We start from the raw sequence: 26,467 nt of genomic DNA on the forward strand, positions 1-26,467 counted from the left end.
ATGACCCCTCTAGTCCAATTTGCAGGGCTGCTTGCTTCCCGTAGGGTCCTCTCTTGGGTCTTGGGCAGCACGTTGCCACAGTCCCGGGCTCCTTCGGGCAGGGCAGCCGCAAATTGGTGAGGGCGAGCCCCACATTGTTTCTGAGGCTCACTCACTCATTTACCGCAAGTGCTGGAGGCTCCTAGGTCCCCTTCACAGTCTCCCTTGGCTGGGGAGACAGTGCTTACTCCCTGTTGGCTTGCGGGCTAGTGCTCCTTCCCCTCAAGGCTAGCTCCTGCCTCTTCACCAATGAGCCCCAAACTGAGTGTGGCTCTCTTCTTTTCACCCCACCTCCAGGCTGGCATTGGCTGCAGGCATAGTGGGGCGAGGCAAGCTGGGCCCAAAGGCTCTCTTTAACTCCGGCTGGTTGGTGGTTTCTCTGCTTCATCACACATTCATGTCTACCAAATACCAAACGCTGAAAAGCATGGTAAACATCACAAATAAAAAGCCTTATAGCCAAATATGGTAAAAATTGCCTTTAAAAAAGCCCTTCAACTGGACATGGTAGGCCTTATGCTTTAATATGCCAGAGGGATTTGGTTCTGCATAGTTATGAACTTAGCATAGTTTAAAAGATGAATCAGAAGCTAATAATGGTGTAGTGTCAATGCTTTTTGACTTCTACTAAGGCATCATCCACAGCCTTCAGCACAGCTGATTAGGGAAAGATCTGATATAAAAGATTCTAGTGTTACTTAAGGGAATATGTCATTTACATATTTTAAAACATAAACGGCTAATGCTCTCCTTTTTCTCTTTAGGAAGCCCCGCCAGAGGGGTTCTCAGACAGCAAAAACAAGATCACACCACCTCAGGGTTAACCCAGAGGAAGGTATCCACAGCTTTCCAACCTGTGTAAGCCCCAAAAGCCCATGGGGATGCTAGCTGCATGGCAGCCTGATCTATTAAAGGAAAAGGATGGCAATAGGACGCAAGTGGGGGGAAAACAGCAGGGAATTGGAGAATTGCTTTGGGGGAGTGAAGAAGGGGGAAAGTGTTCATGTTAATGGGCTCCCATTTCCCTTACATGACACAGTTCCTTGTGCCCAATCTGTGCCGCTGCTTTTCCCTTCACCTTAGTGTGGACAGCCCAAGGGAGTAGTAACCCTCCAGTGCAGCACAAGGATGGGAGGGTAGATGGGTCCCAGCCACCTTCCTGACCAGCAGGAACAAGTAATTTAGGGCTTCCTTTTCCTGATCACCAGAGCTGACATGAGCAGGAACTCCTTCCAAGTTATCAAAATCCCTTCCTGCTCCCTTTTGCCAGGGAGTTGGGGGAGATAAATCTTCAACCCAGTGTCTTCTCCTGTAGTGAGTTCCAAAATGGCTGTCAGTTCAGGACACTTCCATGGGCCCAACTTTACTAAAATTCTTCCCTGGCTGATTGAATGTCAGTAGGCAACTTGTACTCCACTGTGGGTCACACTGAAAATGTTGGTACTCCACACCCACCTGCAACATCATCCTTTTCAGCACAATTGCCATATTTTGAAATTACCTGGGCAGAGTCATACATTTTGTCCATTAGATGGGGATTATTGTAGGCTACCATACGAAGGTAGAGGCATTGACAATGAGGAGATGTCTTTGAGGCAGTAGACCCAAGGAAACTTTTTACAGTCAAGCAGGCAAGCTTTTATAGACAAGTAACCTACTTTCTGCTGGATAAGTGTTTAGATGACCTCCAAAATGCCAACAAGCCGTCTTTTATAAGTGACCATGATAAACCTTATAATTCCAGAAGTAAATCTCCCTTCATTCAGCGTGAAACTCTATGAGGGAAATTATTTGTGCCTTGTGAAAACTTTTCAGGGGTCAGCTTTAACCACTCCTCTCCTATGTTAAGGTAAACATATTGAAGGGATACCAATCTTGATAGTGCTGTAAAAGTATAAAGACCAACTCAGCTCAAGCTCTCCCAAGGAGTTCTGCACCACACTGTAGAAAGTTAATTAAAAAACAGACATATAGAATACAAAATACCTTGATCTCCTTCCCTACATGTAGATCATCACATTGTGTGTATCCTTTTAAAACTAGGGCATGTTGAAATATTCTTTACAGCCACCTGTGTTCTGAATTGATTTGTTCAATTGCTGTTCTCAAATACACCGCATGTGTTTTACAAAAACTCAACACGTAAAAGATTGTTGATTTTTAAAAAGGCAGATTATTAATCTTTTACAGAATTTATGTTACTCTGATACATGACGCAGTTGTTTAATGACTTAGACATGCATAATGCATTAAGTTTAAAAACATACAAAGAAACATTTAGCACTTGGATTTTTACACACAAATGAGGAAGTGTGTATTGTCATCCCACTTCAGAAAGAAAGGTTAAAGATTTATGCAGCTGTAAAGCAGTATGTGGGCAAATCTATAGGTATGTGCAGTGATCTAATATGAGACATGGGGAAACTATTCCTTTTGCCTATAGGACTGAATACATGGTTGCAGATGCAATTTAGACGACAACCAGCCAACTGTATTTTCAAAGCTGCAACCCAATTTATATTAAACATCTTCCTTTCAGAATGGATGAAAATCAGTGATTTAAAATTAAATGTGATTTTTTAATATAAAATGTTTTAAAATTATTTTTAATTTAAATACAAGTACGTGGGTTTTTTAAAAATAAACCTATTTGAAATTATGACAACCTATGTTAAGGCCTAAACTCACTATAAGTTATTAAAATCATTTAAATTAAATTAAATAATGTTAAGTGGTACATTTATTGCTACATTTTAAAGAAAGTCAAACCACCAAACTGGTGGAAGTTATTGACTAAACGCCTAGAGCCAGAGTTAGCTGAAGTCTAAACCAGCTTTCAACAGCAATAGCCTCTTTTGCAGGTACAGAGAGAATGTTTTCTTCATTCCAGTTTATTCAATTAGTTCAGTTCAATGACTATCTTATTCAAAGTTAAAGAACCAGTAGTAGTTGAAAAAGAAGAAATGCTTGTTGTCCTTTACCAAACTATGAATAAAAAGTAGGTGTGAGAGGATAAGGTCTACTAAATCTTGAAGGACACAGTGACCAAAAACAATAAGTTTCATTCACTAACTACAGCTAATATTTTCTTTGTTGAACAAATCAGTTAGTCTTAAATGAAAAGCATGTTTTGATATACTTTCTGATGAACTTTTTCTTCTTTATCCAGCATATTTAAGATAGTGTCATTTAATTAAAAAAAAATTGTAAATACTATTTATGCATTATTTATTGAATTTGAATTTCCATCCAAACAGAACTTGATACAAATCACAAGTAAAAAATTAATCATTTAGTAGATAAGAAATGTATCATGCACCATTTTCTAACATAATAAGAAAATGTAAGTATTTAGTATCTGAATTAAATGTAAATTAAGCGACATAATTGCTTAAATAAATATGCACAGAGATAGTGTACCCTCCTGGTTAGCAAAAAGAAGTACCAAATTTAACAGAAAGGTTACATTTAGTTGCAAATCAACATGTTTTTATGGCTGCCAGCCAATGAGAATCAACCTTTTTTAAATTGGTGATTTAAATTGAATCAATTTAATCAATTTAAGTTAATCCATCCTGCTTCCTTATACTCAAAACTTTCTTTTGTCTGTAATTGGAATTCATCCCTTTCTAAAAGGAATTTAACATTTTAAAAAATAATAAAAGACAAAAAGACAAAATAAGAAACTTGAATTGAACTTAAGGAAAACGTTGTAGCCAGTACACATAATGGAAATTGGTCTCTCTCTTAAAATGATGTAAAAATTACCTAAATTCACATTTTAAAAAAAAATGTGTGTTGATCCCTAAATCCCGAGATACAGTGTTTTGGAAGATGGCTGATACAGTTTCATTACAGTAGATACAATATTTTAGACTACACTATCATATTAGCTCTGAGATTCTAAAGCATTTACAGAAATACAGAGACCATCTAAACTTCCTATAAACAACCTGAATCATCATTATTGGAGAATTTTCATCAAATGTGTGTGGGGGTTCCAGAGGCATCCTGCAGGGATCTGTTCTTGGCCTCATAACAATATCTTTCAAAATATCTATTAAAAAGTCAATACCTTTATTAAGGAGGGCAGCAAAAGGGTTTTTGTTTGTTTGTTTATGCAAGGTCTTTGAATAATTACCTGAAAAAAGTTGCTGTATACTTCAATAATAAGTATAAAATAATTGTTTGTAAAGTTTGACAAAAAGACTGATGACACAAAGATTAGTGGAGGGGTACGATGCTATGGCTGAGACCGCTAATGCAATCATTAGATATATAAGAGAATATCAAGTAGGAGTATGAAGTTTGTGTTCTTTCTGTAAATGGACCATCTGTGTTCAGTTCTGGTGTCTACACTTTTTTAAAAGATATTGAAAAACTGGAGAGGGTTCATAAAAGATCCATAGGAAGGATTCGAGATTTTAAAATCCTGCCTTATATTGAGAGACTTATGAAGCTAAAATTAATTCATCAAAAAAAAAGGTTAAGAGGTGACTTGACCATCGCCTACAAGAACATGCATAGGAAGAATACTTCTGATAGTAGAGGGCTCCTTGATCTAGGAGGTGAAGGCATAACAAGAGCCTGTGGTTGGAAGTTCAAGTTAGACAAATTCAGACTAGAAATAAGGTCCATATTTTAGAAGTGAAGGTAATTAGCCATGAGAACAAGTTAACAAGGGTAATGGTGGATTGTCCATCGCTTGAAGTCTTCAAATAAGGATGGGTTGTTTTTTTTCTGAAAGATATGCACCCACTAAACTAGACGTTATGGGCTTGATGCAGGAATTCCTGGGTGAAATTCATTCCTGTGTCATGTAGGACATCAGATTAGATTACCGTAATGTTCCTTTGTGGCCTTAATGTCTAGGAGTCAGTGAATCTATAAATGTTGCCTTGCATTTCATGGGTATCCATTCCAGATAAACAATTGAGACTGGGCAGTTATGCCTGAAGGGCACAAATGCAATATGTGTCGCTCTTCAATATGTTCTAAATCAATGACATCATCTCCTACCATGCCATCTCACATGCAATTTATTCCTGTGTAAATACAAGGTACAGTATGAATAATACTTGGCCCTTTTCCTTACCAAAATATTACCCAGTCACTGCATCCCCAAACATTTGATGGTTAAGAGTCAACTCTTTGACAAAAGGCAATATTGCTAAAGAAAGCAATTTTTAGATTATTTTAGTTCAAATCATCTGGATGGTTATTACCATGTATATACACTTACGGCTTTTGTATTTTAATTCTCAAACTTTAATATGCAAAGAATGAATTTAAAAATCTTTGTTATACAAATGTGAGCAGAGCCCCAGTCATACCAAAAACAGCTTATTTAAGAGAGAAATAGGACCAAGATATATATGGTGCCTCTCTCTTTCCCCATGCTTCTAGGATCAGCTAGTAAACAGGATAGTGGCTCTGTATTTTAAGCATTGTGAATGAAAACCTGCAATTTATTAAAGAAGAATGTCCATCAACTGAGTTATGACTGAAGAATGAGTCAAATTTTATTTTATTTTGTGAATGGCATACTGAATATCACTCTGAGGTAACAGAAACCCCAATATTCTACACTGTCCAAAATAATGAACTAATTTAAAATACATCTACTATCTGTTTTTGCAGCTACTATTTACACATATCTAATGTATTCAGTTTTCCAAACATTCACAGCTTGGCAGGAATAAGCATAAGTTTCATATCCAACACTAGTGGCTTCTAAGAAAATCTTTGGAATTGGAAACAAGACAATGCATCAGCTAATATTGTTCTCTTTACCTGCAACACAGGTTATAAGAGTATGTCACTCTACACTGAGACCACACAGTTAGTTATATAATTGGATTTCATATTGCTGACTTATTAATTCCACAATTAAATTACCTGGTTATTATATCGGTAAAGAACATTCCTGGATTCCAAAATGCAAACGTTGTGGTTGGAACACCGACTGGAAAATATTCTAAAGTTTTTCTTCTTACCAGTTCTTGGCCACCAAACCACTACCACCTTGTAGAGCAGAAAACAATAGTAAATGGAATAGTCAAAGCCATTCAGATTGTCATGTTGAAGAAAAACTGAAAGGATGCTTCTAGAGCAAAATTTAAGTGGCTTCTTGATTAACTTGTACCTGACTCTTCACTGTCCTGCACTCGTGCAGTCAATGATGTCTGTGCAAAGTAGATGTAAATATTATTAAATGTTACAGACTGAAGGATACTTTACTCATTGAGACAACTCTTTAAACAAAATTTAAGAGGTTTAGTGATGACTTTCTATGCCACATGTTCCTTAGCATCATCATCTTTAGAGCAATCTTTCTATCAGTAAAAAGATAAATTTCTCAATCTTTTCTATGGCTATCTGTGCATCTTTGAAAAACTAATTACTTTTGTTTCAAAGTATCTCTGACTTCCCTTTAAAAGTAACTCACGGCTCCCAACTACTCTTTTCAAATATGTACTGATTATTTGCAATTGCTTGTATTAGCAGAATCAATGAGACATAAATCATTAAGAGGATGTAGTACACTGTACTATATACCTTGTATTTGCCCCTGCACTGCACATTGTATATTTTGAATACTGCATATGACATTCAACAGCCCAAGGGAAGGTCTTTGCCAGAGTAGTAGAGAACCTGATATCTTTTGTGTTCACCAGTAGTACTGCAATCCAAAAGTTAGTTCACTACTGGATTTTGTCATCAGTGTGTCCTGACCGTTTAACCAAATATAGATGTTGGATCATTGTGGTATACAATATTACATCATGAAGTGCTCATTGACCCAAGTTACATCTCTACTGTTATTGTTATTCATAGAGTACCAGGGATGGAGTATAGTGCTTTACAAGCAATAAAAAATGAAGTCTCAAAGACCAATAATTTGGGAACGCTAATCTTTGTGGTGAAGTTCTCTATTAAAAGACAATTGTTTAAATGGTTAGCTTCACTGCGAATCATTTTCTCATGATATCCTGCAAATGTAAAGTGGATTCTTGATTCCTCATCAAACAACACAGAAATAACATTCTTAAACATGTGCACATACTCCTTAAATCCTTAGTAAATCCATGTAAAATCGAGTTTGTCTTATTCTTATCTGGAAGGTTAGCTAATAATTCCTATAAAGATTCCAACTTGACTGAGGTTTAAGTTCTTTATATTAGTCTGCACCTGACAACCATAATATGGATGATACTTTCTCCAATATTTGTCTTACTTTCTTTAGTAGCTCTGTTTCAGTAATAAGCATGTGATATCCCTTCATCTTGTACACTATTGCTTATTTCTGCATTATTTTTCCTATATGTGCCTTTGTAACCCAAGTATTCTTTGGAGGAGAGGACAAGCTGATATGAGATCATAAATTCCATACATAATTGCATAGTCATCTAATCCTGGATGGTACATTTTTGCTCTCAGCAAAGAAAAACTTGCATTCATCCCATGAATCTGCTGTCACCTTGAATCCTCCTGGTCTTTTCAGGACACTGCATTGCATAATCTACTCACATACATGCTAAATGTAGATATTAGTGGCATAAATGCTAAATACAGAGTCAACATAAGTTAATGATCTTTCTTTTCTCCCATTTTACACTGTTCCCTAGGCTTCCAAAGAAATAGCTTCACGCATTCTCTTTGTCATAATTTTGAACTCACAGACCTATTTATTTAACAGCACTTTCCCAACCACTGATAATATCACCTAACTATCAGATAGTAATTTTCATCTCTAGATCTCAAATCACTTTAGAAAGAAGGCAATCATCATTTTACAGATGAGGAAACTGAGGCACAGGTTGGTGAGATGACTTGTCCAAGGTCACCCAGTTGGTCAGTGACAGAGCTGGGACTAGAACCTCAATCTTCTAAGCCCCAATTCCGTGGTCTGTCTCCTGGACAAAACTGCTTCTAGGCTAAATGTCCATGCAAACACTAAAAATACAGACTTCTTCTATATCCTTTAATGAGGAGACTTCAGCACAAATAGCAACTTCACAGTTAGTCCGTTAAATATGTCAAATAGTCCATTTAGTGATTAAGAATGTGCCCTATATAAGACTCTGCAACAAACCAGCCCAGTCCTATTTCGCCCTAAAATGTCTGAGAGAATGAGTCTTGCAGTGTGACCTGAGGGTCAGCAGATCAAGGAAGGAAGGAAGTTCCAGAGTTGCTCATGGAAAATCCCCTGCCAGTAGCTTTCTAAGCCTGGCATCTATTAGCTCAATCACATCAACGAATTACAACTACCATGGAAAACTTGGCCAAACTTTACATTAAAGTTCCATTTATAAATAGTTTATACAGAGTTAGTAAATGGTTAATAGATGTTATAAACATGTTACGAACATGAGTAATACATGTTATAGGGGATTTAGAAGCACATCAGAAGAAGTATAGATAGTTATAAGCCAGGGTTATAAGCAACCTAATTAACTGCTAGACTCTATGACAACCTCTAATAATTAGTCATTTATGGAAACAGCTTTTAATAATAAATAATTTATAAATGGAACCTTAATACAAAATGTGACCCAAATTTTTATAAGTCAAAACCAACATCTGGAATTCCATTCAGAAACTAATTGAAAGGCAATGTAGATCTCAGAGCACCCATACAAGTGTTATCTGCATGAACCCTCAATAAGCAGGCAGCTGCAACCTTTACCAACTTAAGTTTGTGAACGGTATAGTACCATGGAGAGCAAATTGCAGTAGCCTAATCCCAATGTGACAAAGACAGGGATAACTGTAACAAGCGCCACATAAGAAAGCCCTATATCTGGGCCACTACTTCTGTATGTCCATTCATGAGCAGCTGAGGATCTAAATCAATCCTCATCTGGCTAATAAATGGTAGAAAAACTCCCTCAATTAAGGGGACTTATATCAATCACCATTTCTTCTGGTTGCTTTCCCCAGCAGTACAATCATACCACAGCCATCCCTGGACGGAGACGGAGCTCATCTGAGCTCCCATCTCACCCTCACACTGGATAAGTCTTTGTTCACCAAAAGGGTCAGGCAAGAGGGAGACACAGAGCTGGGTGTCATCAGCATACAGATATTTCACCCTAGGCCTCCTCATTAACTTCCTTACTAGCCTCATATGCATGTTAAACGTGATGGACAACAACACAGGACTCTGTAATGCTCTGCATGGGAGAACCTTCAGGACAAATGAGCAATTCGTAATCCCACCCTTTCAGACCGCTCAGAAAGAAAGAATGGATTAATGCCACAGCAATGCTATCTATACCGCGGAAGTTCTGCAGACATGTCACTGAAATCTCATGATCAAGAATAATGGAGGAGGCTGGCAGGTCTAAAAGTTATTATTATTAGTTAATGAGGGGGTGATGGGAAGAACTGACTTCACTGCCTGTGTTTTGGTCATACAAAACAGCTGAGAGTTCAGACTGATTAGTGCAGAGGACTCTATCATTCTGAATTTACAAAGTGTTACATTCTGCATGATGACATAAACTCTGCAGCTTGCCGTACAGCATGGAGTAGAGTCCGAGTATGGCTCATTTCACACACATCCAACTTGTACAAATACAGTGATGTTAAAGTTTCTCTGTGGCAAGTGGTCTTTCATTCACATTGAAAACAGTCTTTCACATGCACATTGCCTTTATGACCCCAGAACGTGTACTTACACCAAATTAGTTAAATATGCTCCTGCTCCATTGCTCCATGGCATTTGCAGATTGCCCTGTCTCTTAATGTAGCCTTCTAACCCAGCTATACTGTACGTTCTTGGAAACACATCAGCCTGATATCTGCTGACAGCTTTCATAACTGTCTTTAGTGCTGTCAGTAGTTTGTTCCTTCCAGGCACCCATAATATATTGATTTTACACTGGGATGGATTCTGATCTCAACTATGCCAGTGTAAATCCCGAGTTACTCCACAGAAGCCAATGACATAACTGGCCCAGTGACCCTTCTCATCTGAATGCTGTTTCTGAGAGGATAGTAGTGTGTCATTCTTCCTTCTTAGTAATTATTCTTACATCGGTCAGTATCATCTTGTTACCTTGCACTTCCCCTCACCCATCTGCTGTATCCATGTATTGTCTCTTGTCTTACACTTAGAGCATAAGCTCTCCACAGCCAAGAAGCTGCTCCTGAAGAATACCTACTCAAATGTCCCACTGTAACAAGTTGGAAGAAAAGAGCCTCTCTGAATAGATAAAGCTCCCATTGACTTCTGTTGGGGTTGTGGTGCTCAGTACCTCTGAATATTAGATCCAGTGGCTCACCCTCAATGAGCAGACACTTCTGAAAAGTTGGGCCCTACCCTCTTTTTGCTTGAGTTTACCACTTTATTGTGTAAAACAGCTATACAAATATTTACCTACCATACAGGAGTGAGAGGGCTTCTTTCATTACTCATGCTTACATTTGTAAAGCACTGACTTCTTGAAATAGGGACACCACAGCACAGAAGTTCAAACAATTATTAATAAAGCATTTAAAATGCACCTTCATTATTATCTTTACTCACTGAATCGCTACGTCTCACTTATTATGGGTAGAAGCAATAGGGACCAACTGAAGTCATGGGAAGTATTTCCACTAGGTTCAGTGTGGGCATTAATCAGGTCCATGGGGAAAAAGAAAAGACTGGAAGAAATTTACAAGAACAGGAGTCCTAAATAACCTGCAACTGAATGAGAAAATAAAAAGAACATAAAAGACAACAGACAGAGCTAATTAACTCTAATGGTTTGAGGTACAGCTTTTACGTAAACTAGTAATTGCTTCCTGCATTTCTGGACATTGTAAAATAACCCCCTAGCATTTAGTTTGATGCTTGTGAAAACCATCTTTAATGGCACTCAGGTTAAAAATATAACTCCTAATATGTTCAAGTACCTGTTTAAAAACATGACTAACGTTAACATCTTTCCAGCATATTCCATTGTTAGAACTGTGCTACAGTCACAGAAATACCGGCTCCTTTAGGGTCTTCATGACCGGCCTACATACTGCTAACCTTTTCTCACTCTAAGTTGTATCACTGCCATGAGTAGCACTCCTGAGGTAGGGCCAAATCCTGCTTTTTTGGAAGCAGTGGGAATTTTGTCATTGATTTCCGAAGAAGCAGGATCAGTCCCTTAGCAGAAAGAAAATACAGGCAAATCCTATAAAAGCAGTTAGTATAATCAGTCAAGTACAGTCATATTTTCATGTGATACTGAGTTTGAAATTGCCTCTTTAAATTTCAAATTTTTTGTTGATACAAATTTTCAGGTTCAGGTAAATTGGCCTTAACAGATGCAACTAGAATTCTCAAACAAAATACCATGGGCCAGAGCCTCAGTTGGTTTGCCTCAGTATAGCATCATTGATTTCAATGGGTCTATGCCAGTGTCCATCAGCTGAGTCTTTGACCCTACATGCTTTCCTGGTCAGTAGGAGTGCAATGAAGACGATAGAGCAGTGGGTAGAAATGAGCAGTGGAGTCCTAGAATCTACAGATATTTAATTCTTTGCAGACTTTGTCAACTTTTTTTAATTAAACAAATTTTCTCAATTAAAGAAAGATTTGTATATTTTCAGTAAAATACTCCAGTAAAAATAGTCTATGGTCTTATTGTCACGATATCTCAGCAGACAACCGGTGATTGTTTTGCACAAGACCTTCAGCTGTGAAGTTTAAAAAAAACCAAAAACACTCACGTTCCCTAATTTTAAAACCAAGAGAAATAAAAATTATTCTGATCTCCCTTGCATCTGTGCAAATTAGCAGTAACTCCATTGACATTAATGGTGTTACGGCATTGGAAAACCAGTGTAAGTGTAGTCAGAATCAGGCCCTTACTTTTAATGCTTATCAAAGTTGTAATTAACTCTTGCATCCTTATGCACATGCAGTACTCTCACACGTTTCACTCACTCAATACATATGAGCAAGATCAACACTGCATAGCTTTGTTGAACTGAAGGGGAGCTAAGCTGTTTTACACCACTTGAGGATCTGACCCACAAAAGTTGGAAGCCAAACTTGCATCTCCTATGGCCAGCAAGCATTGTAGTGCTTTACAAATGTGTCACTGCACACTGAACATTTTGATGCCTCATTCTCCTTGTATTCATCATTATTAGTCACAAAAATAGGCGCGCTCAAATTTTCTGCATTAACACAACATACCGGCTTTACTTTTAAATCTCCTTTATGGCAATAAATAGAATCTGTACTTAATTTTTCCTTTGCTAGTATGTACACTGAAAACACATCTATTGTTTCTATATTTAAAGCATGCACTACACCATTATAAAACTAATTTAGTGGCATAGTAAAACTACCAGCTGTAGGTTAGTAGTGAAATAAAAATAAATATTTGTCATCAAACGCAAATGTCTTGGATGGAATTTTAACAGCCTTATTTTGAAAGAAGTTTTACTAGCAGGATTGTAGAGTGTGCAATCATAGCCAACTTCTAATTTTTAACCCAACCAAAGCTGAGACATTGGAAGGCCTTGCTTCTTGTTTTGTGCTTTCTGTAAAAAACAAAACAGAACACTAAAGAACATTCATTGACTTACTTCCTGTACAAGGGAACAGTTTGCCTTTGGCCTTGGAAAATGGCGATTTGGCAGTGTTACTGTATCATTATACTTTATAATAAGTGAGAAACCCATCTTCATTATCTTTCCACATGTTGTGCTCTGTGATTTCATGTTTTGTAAGTGAGAGGGTTTTGAACTATTTAGACAGACATTTTCACTTCTCATTACAAGAGAAGGCAATGTGATTATTTTGATGGGAACTTACTGCATTCAATATTACTTTGGAACAGACTAGATTACTTCACAGAACTAGTTAGCAATTACTTTTATTTTAATCAACTACTCCTTGGTTAATCCAAAGAAGCCCCATTTGCTGTTACGCATCCTAGTCTTTTTGATGTAATGGTGCAAGGATATGGTCTATGTTTTAATCTTATGAATGAAGAATGTTGTCTACGTAAATTAAAACAATCCAAAACTAAGAAATTTTCCTAATGACATGGCTCTTAATCCTGAAAAACTGATCAGTTTTCCAAAATGAGAGTCTCAATGTCATTTAAAAGAAATTAAATGTAGAAGTTACCAACTGTTCTGCTAAGCGACCTAATAACAAAACACCCAGGGCACTGTGTGTGTTTATGACACAAACATGTGTGTGGCCTGTCATCCATCTAACTCCCCTTTTCTGGCTCTGTTCTTGAGGGTAAGTCACAATATTGAAATATACAAAAATCCCCTTCTTCCAGAACAGGATTCTTGTATATTTCATTACCCTGACTGCCCATGTGAATAGTCAGTAAACACAGCATTTTCCCAATGGGTGGTGTTACACTATGTGCACCCACACAAAAAAAGCTTGGTAGGTCTCTTTTTTTTTTTCCTGCCTGCAGCCTGAGCAATGTTCCTTTAATAATTTAAATATTACAACTTACAATACAATGGCAGCTGGAATTTCAAAATCCACACATTGCATTAAGAATCTGTCTTTCATTTGAATGTACATTGGAATCCTTTATGTAGGCTTTTAGATGAGAGCACTGCTAGCAAGACACCCTCAAAAGCTGCAAGTTGATGAAAATATTTAAATCCACAAAAGCCAATGAGGGGGGAAATGGCATTTTACCTACATTTGAAATTAACCCTCTTGAGATTAGGGTGGGAGAGGAATACAGTTTGAACATAGGCATTATTTTGACAAATTGGAATAGAGAGAGGGGAAAGGCAATTAGATCAGACCGGGAGAAAGTTACAGTAATCAAGGTGAGAGAAGAAATGGGTTTTGGTAGCAGAGACAGCAAGGAAAAGATATTAAAAAGGAAGAAGCATTGGATGTTGTATGAGACTGAAATGGTTGGAAAGGGAGGGGACAGAGAGAAGATTACAGTGAGACTATGGGAATGAAGACAGCAATCATAATGGCAGTTGTCAAAAGGAAGTAGTGCAAAGAGGCAGAGGAGAGCAATTGGGAGGCAAGATGAGAACTTCAATTTTAAAGAGATTGAATTTCAGATAGTGGTAGGACTTCCAAGAAAAGGTGCCAGAAGGCAGCCAGAGATGTGAGCCTAGATGGAAGGGCAATAGTTGTGGTCTGTTTGGTTTTTTCACACATTACAGGCTGTGGGCCATACCCTCCTTTGATGTAAACTGGTATAAAGAGGAGCTGGGCGGCTTTGTTTCCATATTTCAGCCCCAAAAAATCAGAAGATTACTGAGACAAAGAAAGGACGAAAACTGTATCGCCTCATTTGAACACAGTGTCAGGTTTATGCTTCATTTTTTAAATGGAGTTGGACACTACGCACATTTAGGAAAGAGAATATAGTGTACTTAAAGTAAGCGAAACACAATGCCCTGTTACCATATATCCATGTGCATGTGTGTGTACTGAACAGTACATCCCTTTAATGCTTACACTCCTTGTCAGAACCAGAGGTCGAGTGTAGACCACCTCTGAAAAATCTTTGCCTATGAAAACTCCTCCTGGCCCATGTGTGTCAATCTGCAGTCCTGATGCAATTATTAAAATGGCGGAGCCCTCCTCTACCCACCCCCTACTCTCCTTCAGGAGAGATTCCAGAAGATTAAAAACAGAAGCTACGAAGGCGAAGTAGAGCATAGTTAACTTCCTGCTTTTTCACTCTATCATTTACAGTCCTCTCTTCTTCAGAAATAATCAGGTGTTTCATGAATTTCACTTCCATCTTCTTCCTTCATCACTTATTCACATATTTCTGACCTTTGTATTTAATTTCCAGAAACCTGATGGTCAAAGAACCTGGGCAACATGTAGTAAAAATAGAGGACCAGTTTTTCAAAAGGGCTCAGCCCCCACATTGAAAGGAATGGGAGAATCTGAGTGCTGGGCTTCTCTTGAAAATCCGACACAAAGTTTAAAAACTAGAAGAGATCCAATGGCCCAACTGAAAAAACCCTCCCTACTGAACCTGTTTAGTGAAGGAAAGAGGAAAAGCTAAATAACTACGAATATATAAAAGGAAAATATACTTGTGCTAAATTACCACAGACAGAACTTCAACAGCCAAAGCCCTGGTGTTAACAAGGCTCTACTTCACCTTCGTAGCTTCTGTTTTTAATATTCTGGAATCTCTCATGAAGTGAGTGAACTGTTAAAAATGCCCATGAAGAGTCCACTGGTTTACCTGCTCTTTGCCTGCTGTGATGTCATAGAAAAACTACAAAGAATACTCAGAATATGAAAGTGAAACAATGAAATTTCAAAATAGTATTTGAAAATACTTGAAATGTTTCTATATGCGTATTGCTAAGAATTCGGTGGCTGTGTATGCCCGGGATGAGGGTTGGGGGTTCCATGAAGTCTGTCTGCTCCTCCACAATTGTTGCACATTGACAGAGGCTGTTTTGGTGTCACAGATTACCATTTACAGAATCTGTCCAAATACAGAGTTATGTGGTCAAAAAAGAGGTGATTTCTTCTGCCCATTCTGGAAATCAGTATTTCGGTATGTAATCTTCCAACCATATCTTGTTGGAAAGGTGATTCATTTCCGTGATTAGGCTGGCTGAATTATGTGTGGTCTTGCTGGAAATGTGATGAGTTTTATATATGCTGTGTGGATCTGATTACCTGATTGTGATAGCATGCACAGTGCTTTAACTGTATACCAATGCCTGTTGAAGTCATTGAACAGACAAAATTAATTTTTAAGGGTTGAACCTATAATTTCTTTGAGATTTGATCTATTACTTCTGTACACAAATGATGTGCACGTTGTATTTTTGTGAATGAGCTAAGTGTGCATGCTCTGTATGCAGCATCTGCTCAGCAGTCCATGCTATACAAATTTTGGAAACCCTGACATAGAAGTTTGAATGCTAATTCAAGAACATGCATAGAAATGACTTGTGTAATTTCACTAATTACATTTAACTGGTTATTTGCTCATGCAATCACTAATTGTGTTCACAAATTCTGCATTCATATTTTAGCTTGTGAAGTTCTACAGATCTATACCATTGTTTCATGATCTAATACTAAGTTAACTGTGTCCATATATGTGTTTAATATAGGTATTTCATTTATGTCATTCCTTTTAACCTACGTAGGTGTGCATAGTGCTAAGGTTAAGAATCATCCACACTTGAAAGTTGAAAAATAGTGTTAAAAATGCATTTCCATGGTTTCATTCAATTTCTACTCTTAAAACGTAGATGGTAACACCTTGATTCACCTAGAATTAGATTGTATCCCTATAGTACTCAAAGGAAGTAATGGCACAAGTAAAATTCTGACACTCAACTGTGATACTCCTACAATGTACTCTGCTTATAAAAGATAGGACAGAAACGTAATTGGATAATGTCATTTTTATTAATTAAATATCTGGTTTCCCAAACCCAATATCATAAATTCAAGAGGCCAAATTCAAGACTACCAAAACTGCTTTTTGCACATATGATTCATTGTTCTTTGAAGAGAGAACTGATTAGAATGTGAAAAATAAGAAGTGGAAGTAACAGAAATATTTCTGTACAAGGTATTTGAACAGAAATTGTGTATTCTGGGGGAAAAATTAAAATATCATTCCCATTAATCACTAGTTGTCAGAATTATTTCTTAAGAAAAATTCCTATACATTTCTGAACACTTTATAGTAAATGCAAGAAGATTATTACAGAGCATTTTTCAGTTGACATAGCAGAAATTAAAACCAATCATTTTGAAAAAAAAATATAGCCAGTCATGCTGTTGGTGTTCACTGCACATTGAAGGAAAATGGTGCAAGTTGTATTACGGGATGGGGAACAAATATGAAATTCATATCCCATCTAAAGCACTGCTGTGCTCCTGCTGAATACATTTAGAGGGCAGAGCAGAACTCCATAGGGGGTTGGCATAAATGAAGGACATGAAGCCTCAGGGAAAAATGGGTCATGTTGAGAGGCCAAGTAATTGTGTTTGTGTTTGATGATTTGTTGTGCATCATTTGATGCCTTTTTTTGCTCTCCTGTTGCACTTGTATCTTCAGGATTCTACTGATGCTACACTAAATAGCTATTAATGACAATAGATTGAATTTTCATCATTTTAAATCAAAGATAAACACACAGACTCAATTCCTTGGATAGTCCTGCACTTAATCTGTAGTCTCTTTCCCATAGTTGCCCATTAAAATGTGTAAATAGCAGCTTTCCCCTTTCTAATTATCATTTCTCCTCTTGATGCTCAGTTCCTTTAGTGATTTCATAGACCCTATCATATAAGTAATTGTAATGTCTAAAATATTAAACTGGAGCATCACTGAAGGACACAGGTAGAAGTAGCAAGCTGATTACATTATTTATTATTTGGTGACAGCCACAAATGTACTAAGTTTGGCACAAACAAAATGAAGACACAGTTCTTGCCCAAAAATTGACACAGGTTTCTTGGAATTTACTATTGACAAGTATGCTGATCAGCAGTTTTTCAGCATGCTTTTTAAAATCATACCTTCAAAATTTGAGGGCATCAATTTTATGCATGCAAAAAAATGTAGTTATGCAAACAAATCAACATATACCTGTGTAAAATGGATTCAGTTGGACATTTTTGTAGTCTAAAGGGTAGTTAAGGAGCTAATAGTAGATATGTTCATAAAGGAATGGGAGATAACTGTTTATCAGGTATTTACTTTTTGAGGGGGAAGTGAAAATAAGCTGAGGGAAGTGGCACAGTGCGTGTAAACACACTGGCTTTTCACCTCAGGGGACCAATAAAATTGGTTGCCCTAACTACCCATTTAATTTTTTCTTTGTCAGTACCAGTGCTGTTAACTTTTGCTTTAAACATATGGAGACCTGAATTAAGTTTGGTGTCAGATGCAAATCAGTTAGTTTCAATTTAGTGTCAGTCACCAGAGGCCAGATTTTCAAAAATAAATGTGCTAGATTCACATACATTTGTGTGTGTGTACATATTTCAGAGCAAACACTGCATCCATAGAGAAATCTGAGTTTAAACTGGCAAGTATAAAAGAGCACACACAATACTGAAAATGTGGCCCTCAATATATAGGATAACCAGGCCATTTAGTACAATTTCTTTGCAAGACAGTTTCAGAGATGAAATAGCAGGGGTTCATATAGTTCAGGTAATAAGAGAACAGTCACCATCAGAGCATACATACACACAGAATCAAGTGTTCAATGTATAAAGAGTACACAGCAAAAGATACTTTAGCTTTCTCAATGGGAGACAGCTGAAGACGATGACAATATGGTCTCATTTTAGAAATGCAGTTTCAGTGGTAACACTCATTCTTTACTGATCCTAAGCCTCATATTTTCCCAGAGTTAGCCATACTCAGAAAACATGGTTGTACATTATTACAATTAAGAATTCTTCGCAGGGAAAACAGGTGAGTGCCTGCAAATGGGATTGCTGTTAACATATGGGCCAGCTAAGTCCCTCTATATATACAGCCAGATTTGCTTGTGAGCATTCTTTGACAAATGAGGACATTTAGCTGTGATACATAAATGGAATATCAAGCAATATATGCAGGAGTTACATAGGCCCACATCAACAGTCAGCCATGGTCTACTGAGGATCTGATGGGACAAGTGTGGGGAGGAATGGGGGAGGTTGCTAAAAAATGAAAATGTTTGATCTGTTTGGCAAAATTTTTAGTTAGCCTGCTTAGACAGTATACAGTATTCAGTGCCAGAATGCAGTATCAGTTCATATTCACATTAGAGGCCTGATTCTCATTTATACTAAGGTCACTGCGTCTGGCAGTGTAAAGGGACCTCGGTGTAACTGAGGATCAGGCCCTAAATGTTTTTCATGACTAAATTATTTTTCTTTTTAACAGCTTGTAGTATCTCCTCTTTTTCTATTAGGTTGAGAGGATTGTTGACAAAAGGAAGAACAAAAAGGGAAAATGGGAGTATCTTATCAGATGGAAAGGCTACGGAAGCAATGAGGACACCTGGGAACCTGAGCATCACCTATTGCATTGCGAGGAATTTATTGATGAGTTCAATGGACTACACGTCACTAGAGAAAAGCGAGCAAAACATGGGAAACAGACCAGCACGCCAAAATTTTTACGAGAAAGCCGAGGGTCATCCGTTGAGAAAATATCACACAGACCTTCTGAATCTGGGAAGGCCAAAGGGTCAACACATAAAAGAAAGCGAATTAACCCATCTCTTCAAAAACAGAAAAGAGGGTACACCACAAAACCAGCACCGGCTGGCGACAGGGCCGCTAAAACTGTGACTTACCGAACTACTCCCAGTGGTTTACAGATCATGCCATTGAAAAAGCCTCACAGTGGCCTACAGAACGGAGATGCCAGTCACGAGAAAGATTCTAGACATTTTGGGAATGACTCACAACAGCAAAACATGGATTTAAATGGCCATGAAGGAGAACATGATTTGCCCAGCATGTTGGAAGTTAATAATGATGCGCCTGTTGTGAATGGAATCGGTATGTGATTTAAACAGCAACAGTCCTTTCTGTTGAGTTTTAATTGTGGCAGTTGATAACAAAGAGCCCAATTCCTGGAAAAGTTATTGTCATGCTGCATGAGTAATAAGCACATGAAAAAGGTCCAAACTCTTTCCACACAGATTTGTACAATTTTCCATCAATGCACTTCTTCTCCTTCCTCACATTTCCCAGAGTCATGTGAGGCAATGTAGACTTTGTCACACACCTCTCTGGTGTGTTTTATTTACAGGTGTTTGTGGGGGAGGGATGCCGAGGAATCGTGTGGGGGCAACAGTTGAGGTATGTACAACACTGAAATTCTGGCTAGACCTCTTACCAACTCACTAATATCTTCTCAATTACACAAGCACCGGCCTAGCACTTAAGAGAAGGCAGGATGTTGGAAACTATTAATTTGTTGCCTAAACTTTTTGATATATATGCCTGGGTAATTTTAAGATACTTATTACTGCCACTAGTAACATTTGTGAGGTAATTATTCAGGATTGCCATTCCAGATAAGCCCAGAAGTCAGTATCTCTGATAGTGACTTGATACATAGGAAGGTGCAAGACAAAGACTTCATTGGAAGGTACAAGGAACCCTATAGTAGACAATTTATAATAACCTTCCCAGAGAAGAAGTTTATTCCTAACCCTGGTAGTTTGTGGTTGGTGTATGCCCTGGAGAATGGAGTTTATACCCTTTATAAAAAAAAAAATCATACTGTTTAGCATAATTGCAGAGTTTCTCGTTACCCACAGAACTGTCAAATACTTTTTAAATTGTACTAAGCCCTTGGCCTCAATGATACCTTGTATAATTTCCATGGGTTAATTATGTATTGTGTATTTCATTGTATCGGTTTCTGCCTTTCAATTTCATTGAATATCCCCTTGTTCCTATATTACCTGAAAGGGTAAATAAGAGTAACCAGTTTACCATGTATCTCCTCAATAAGCAAAGGAGTCACAGTCTTTTCAATCTCTCACCATATGGAAGTCTTTCCATGCTTCTAATTATTTTCATTGCCCTTCTCTGGTCCTTTCTGTTTCTACTGTATATTTTTGGAAACAGTGCAAGCAGAACTGAACACAGTATTCCAGGTGAGGGTTTACCACTGACTGATATAATAGCACTATAATGTTTTCAGTATTATTCTCTATCCCTTTCTTTACACTGCCTAACATTTTGTTTGCTTTTTTACTGCTGCTGCACACCTAGCAGAGGTTTTCATTGAGGTGTTCACAGTGACACTCCAATCTTCCTTCTGAGTAGTTACAGTTAATTTAGAATCCAGCAGTGTGTGTGAGGAGTTCCGATTCCTTCCACTGTGCATTTTATCCGCTATCCTGTTGCCAAGTCACATATCTTTGTTAGGTCTCTCTCTAGTTCCTTCTCAATCTCATCTAGTCTTCACTAACCAAATTTTGTTCTCTGCGAATGTTTCTCTCACGTATCAATGATCTGAAAAGGAAGTTACGTATATTAAACAAACCAGTCTTACTACAGGTCCTTCGGGCAGCCCACTGTTCATCACTTGCAATGATGAAAAGAAACCATTTGTTCCCACTCTGTATTTTTATTAGCCAATTTCTAGTCTATGATAGCATTAGTTTCCGTAATAGCCTCTTGTGAATGGCTGTCAAAGGCCTTTTGAAATTCCACATAAATCATATTATATTATCCAGTTTTCCATTATCCATTACATTGTGGACAAACATTCAAAGATCTCTAGTAGGTTACAGAGGCACAGCATTCCTTTACAGGACCCGTACTAGATTGCCCCTGTCCTGGCCATCAAGGTATTTTTAATTCCTTAATTACCATTTCGGTATGGTTTCAGTGACATGAAAGTATGCAGTATATTCCTTAGCTAATCCCATAACCTTGATTATTATGGCTACCCAAGCAATTGTCACACTACACAACTATTGCTGTTATTTGGGGGATTGTGTAAGAAGTTCCCACCTGCATTTTGTGATTTTTAAAGCCTGATAAGTGAGGAGCACCAAAATGCCCACTAACTTGAACCCTTTCAAGTGTGCACGCAGGCATTAGTGCACCAACATGCACATTAGTCAGTGGAAGCCTGAGGCTGCCTCCCTTCCATCTGCTCCCTCCCCGCCCAACCCCCAATGACTGGAGGGGTGTTAACAGGCCACTTCACCATGAATGGCCCTTTGAAATACATGTTAACTGCTTATGCTAAACAATCTGTTCCACCTTATGTTTAGCTGTGACACTCTGAATACATTTCCCGGACCTGAAAAAGAGCACTATGTAAGCCCAAAAACTTGTTTCTCTCACTAACAGAAGTTGGTCCAATAAGAGATAATACCTCACCTACCTCATCTCACTTTCTCAGCTCAGTCTGGGTAGAAATGAGTTGATTTTAGGTACCCTACAGATGCATCATTGCTTACACAGATCTAAAACTATTATTAAAAACACACGTGAGAGTTTATTGCAATAGAGCTGTCTCTTGGACATTTTTATTTTCGTTCGCTCATCTGGAATATCCTTCCAACAAGTAAAAAACTTGGTTAAAGTGTGAGAAAGTCATCAATTCTTAGCCCACATGGTAGCTAGAGAGGCAGTATGGTCTAGTGCATAGGACACTTGACCAGGCTCTATTCCTGGCTCAGCCACTGAACTGCTGTATGACCATAAGCATGTTACTTCTCTCCGTTCCCTTTCCCACCCTTTGTCTGTCTCATCTTTATAAACAGTAAGTCTATCATGATGTGTTTTGTACAGCACATAGCATATTGTGGCCCTGCAGCCAGCTGGGATCTCTAGACTCTGATATAAATTTTGTTCCCATGATGATCTTTACAGCCTCTTCCTTCCAATCTTTATATGGCTTCTATACACCTTCAAATTATTTATAAACCCAATATTTAATTTATAGCCCTAGCTAAATTAAGGAAACATTCTCTCTTGCTCTCTTTCACATATAAACTGAGAGCACCAAAAAGCTGAACTAAATTTGTCATCTCTGTATTTAGGCTGGGAAACCAAATTCAGAAGTACTTAAAGCTTCCTGTATTTCTTTGTGACATCTCTAATTTATTTCACATGCATTATTCATCGTTTGGGGGATGGTTAGCTTTACTCCATGCCACAGTCATTTTTCATCTTGACACACTAAGGTGTTAACTGTTACCCTACCATGTATTGACCAGGTGATAAGAGTTAGCACCATTTTGTCCTAGATTGAATGTTCAGTATGAAGACATATTTATTTAACGACAGTTGAGGAGGTTGATATTCACTATCTTGGCCCATCCCAAAGTAGATAACTAAAGTATGTTTATGTTCCAACAACTACTGATGAGCATCTGTGTTCCATGTTGGAATACTGATATTGATAGACAGGCAACATTGGTCAACATTTTGATACAGAATTGCATTATGGTAGGACTGTCAAACTTTCATCCCGTATAGACATTCCATGGATAAGTTATTGTTTATTTGTATCAGTTTTAAGTTTCATGCAAAAACAACCAGACTGATTATAGTTGCACTGTTGTAAGTCTTTGCATGAAACCTAAAACAATTGTAAGCAAAGTGTGTGTCAGCTGACAGGGTTTTAATCAACAGAAGGTCTATTGCAATCTACAGTGTCATTTGAGAAAAGCATAAATTAGAAAACGTAGGTGCTATCGTAGATTGCATATAGACCTTTTGTTGGTTAAAATCCTGTCAGCCGACACATACTTTGCTTATAATGCTGCTGTGAGGTTAACAGCTTCTTTTGTCATATCTTTAACTTCTCCACTTGGTGCAGTATTGGAACAAAAAGAGATGCAACAAATGATGATAAACTGATTGACGAGAGGCTTTTTGTTGTGCTGGATTTCCCTTACGGATTAATCCCCCACCCTTCCCTTACCATCTGTACTTAGAACAGCTGTTGCTTATTCCTCAATAGTATGCAGATTTCCAATGCAGTTAGCCTGAGGCAGCTTCCATCTCCTGTCCATTCTTGCATCTAATTTCGTAAGTTCCTAAAACTTTATTGCAAGATCTCCCTCTTCAGTAGTCCTTGTAGATGGACTAAACAATGTAGTGAGCACCAGCCAGAGTAAATAGTGCACAAAAGTGCTCCTGGAATCTTTGATTAAAAAAAAAAAAAAAAAAGGAAAAAAAGATGAATTATTCACAATCCCAATTATTCATTTCACATGAACATTTTTGTAAATAAACAAAATTACTTATATTAATGTTTGTAAAAAGTGAAACTGATGAATATCTGTCTCACTATGTTTGCTTAAAGATTCACACCAGAAGGTATTCATAGATTTAAAGGCCAGAAGGAACAACTATGATCATCATGTCTGACTTCTTTCCTAACACAGGCCAAGTATTCAAGTAGCCATCTTGAAATCCCTTTGCTTTTCCATCTACTGTTTGTAAAAAAGCTTCAGTTCTCTAGTCAGGCACAAAAATACTACCATGCATCCTCGATGTCATACACTGTTAGTGAACAGAAAATAGTTGAAGACCTACATGAAGGAAGTTGGTCACAAACAATGGCAGATTGAAATGCTTTCACAAAGTATTTGCTGAACATTCTGAATGCCACACAAATCTGTAAAAGTCTCTTAGGCTCCAGTGCTGCAGACACTTCTGAACTGCTTAACGTTAAGCACATTAATACTCCCACTGACTTCCATGGTCAACTACTCCTGAGTTTAAAGTTAAGCACGTGTTTTTGCAAGATAGAGACCTCAGATTGCAAATAATTCATGAACAGAAAAAAAAAGGAATAAACTACCAGACAAGTCATTGCACTCTAGTAATGAGTCACGATAAACAAGGAAGAAGCCAAAAATATACAAGTTGTCATTTGTAAAATTTTCATTAAATAACATATATTGTTGGTTTGGGTTTTTTACATTTGAAAATAATACTTCTAAAAAAGAAACAAAACCCCAAAGGCTTCAAATGTTCTTTCTAAACTAAGGAACTGATTTAAATTTGTTAATGTTTCAATTAATAAACCATTAATTAATTAAGAGCTCTATTAGAATTTGTTTATAATTTAATTTTAAAAAGAGTTATTGAATCCCTGAAAAAAGAGAATTAACATATTTGTGTGTATATATATATATATATTATATATATATATATATATATAAAATCAGGCCAAAATCTATTAGCTGAATACTATTAGACATTTAATATATTTTTAATACTAAATATAATAATTTCAGGGTATAAACAGATACTTTATATGATGTGAACATATGCAGAGTTCAATGTTTATTGACAGCTCATCATGTAGTTCAATTAACTACTCAGACATCAAGTATATGGAGATGTTAAAACTATAGAATGAAGATGGCTGGCTTCTATTAGGGAGTCATTCACTATAAATTTATCATTACAGTCCTCCGGAACATAGTTTCTCAACCTGTGGTACGTGTACCCCCAGGGGTATGCGAGACACAGGCAGAGGGTACATTGGGAAAAACCCAGTGAAGGGAGGCAAGCAGCAGCCGCCGACTTCTGCAGAAACCAGGTGGCAGGAGGCAGGCGGCAACTGCTGGCTTCTGGGGGAGGCTAGCGATAGCGGCCGCCAGATTCCTACCCAGTCCCACCTCCTAGCTGGGAGGTAGACAGCAGCTGCCCCAGTTCTGGGAAGCTGGACGGCACTGCTGGCTTGGGCAGCAGCCGCTGGCTTTTTGGAAAGCTGGGCGGCAGCCACCCACGTCCTGCCTTGTCCCAGCAGCAACTCCTATGCCCTGTGAGCTGGGTTCGCAGCTGGGTGGCTGCCACCCACACCCCGGCTCTGAGCCGAGAGACAGTCTCACGCCTTGGCTTGAAGACGGGCAGCAGCCGCCTGCCCACATCCCTAGGTCCCAGCTTGGAGCAGGTGGCAGTCGCCCACTTCCCAGGCTGGCAGCCAGGCGGCAGCCGCCTGCAACTTGCCCAGGTGGCAGCTCCCCTTCCCGGCTCAAAGCCCAGTGCCCAGAAAGCCAGGCGGAGAGCCCAGCAGCTTGCCCAGTCCCGGAGCCTGGCTCTACCCGCAGGCTTACTTGTCAATTTCACTGTTCTAGTTATGCAGTGAAATTGACAACTATGACAGCCCCAGATTTTACCAGTATAAAAATGTTAAGAGGGGCCCACACAGTATGATTTGCCCCAGGCCCGCACCCCCCCTACAGACAGCCATGGGGAGTGCTGCTATCCACTCTGGGCCACTAGTGCCTGCTCATACCTCACAAGTTCCCACCTGTATGAGGAGAACACCACATGACCCCACCATCAGGCCATAGTGATTGGCTGGCGTTGATCTTTGCTCCTATGTCGAGGACGGGGAGGAGGAAGGAGGGGAGAGACAGCAGGGGGTTTTGTGATCTGCCACAGCCACACTGCATTGCAGAACTCAGAACTCTCCTGTTTTATGAGAAATACAGTTGTCCAGTGGTAAAGGGGGAAAAGATTGTATTTCTCAGAGTGGAAAATTGAGTGTTGGGGTACTTATTAAAATTTTCAGAAGTTAGGAGGTACTTTCTACTTAAAAGGTTGAGAAACTCTGCTCTGGAACAATACACGTTTAATTGGACAAAGATGATCTAAGATACAAAATTTAGATCTGTGTCCTAACTTCCATTCCTCCTCCTCTATAAAAAACCTCTTAGCTTCTTAGTACCAGAACCAGGAATCTGGTTTACTTCACTCCAGAGGTAAGAATAAACAATTAAATACAGATTCAGGTTTGGATGCAGACTGCACTCCTCTTTTTCCCTCCCACATGTATGGAGTATTTTGAGCCATCTCTTTTTTCTTTTTTAAAGTTCTTTTTTAAAGTTCAGTATTTCAAGTGAATTGAGCAACTTTAACTACTTCTTGCACAGTCTATAAAAACATAAGAATGGTCTGAGCCAGTTTGGCCAATGGTCTGTCTAGCCA

At 38.2% G+C, this 26,467-nt stretch overlaps 1 protein-coding gene across 1 annotated transcript in view; it reads left to right on the plus strand.

Annotated features, from left to right (window-relative positions):
- The window catches only part of CDYL2 (chromodomain Y like 2), a 62,849-nt gene that overhangs the window by 15,679 nt on the left and 20,703 nt on the right, over positions 1-26,467 (plus strand). Inside the window, exon 2 of the mRNA XM_067540131.1 lies at positions 18,946-19,540. Within this exon, the coding sequence (XP_067396232.1) occupies positions 18,946-19,540 (595 nt within the window). The remainder of the gene's footprint in view (positions 1-18,945; positions 19,541-26,467) is intronic.

This window comes from Emydura macquarii, unplaced genomic scaffold, assembly GCF_026122565.2.
Source record: "Emydura macquarii macquarii isolate MOO-44397 ecotype Brisbane River unplaced genomic scaffold, CSIRO-AGI_Emac_v2 contig_561, whole genome shotgun sequence".
NCBI lineage: Eukaryota > Metazoa > Chordata > Testudines > Chelidae > Emydura > Emydura macquarii.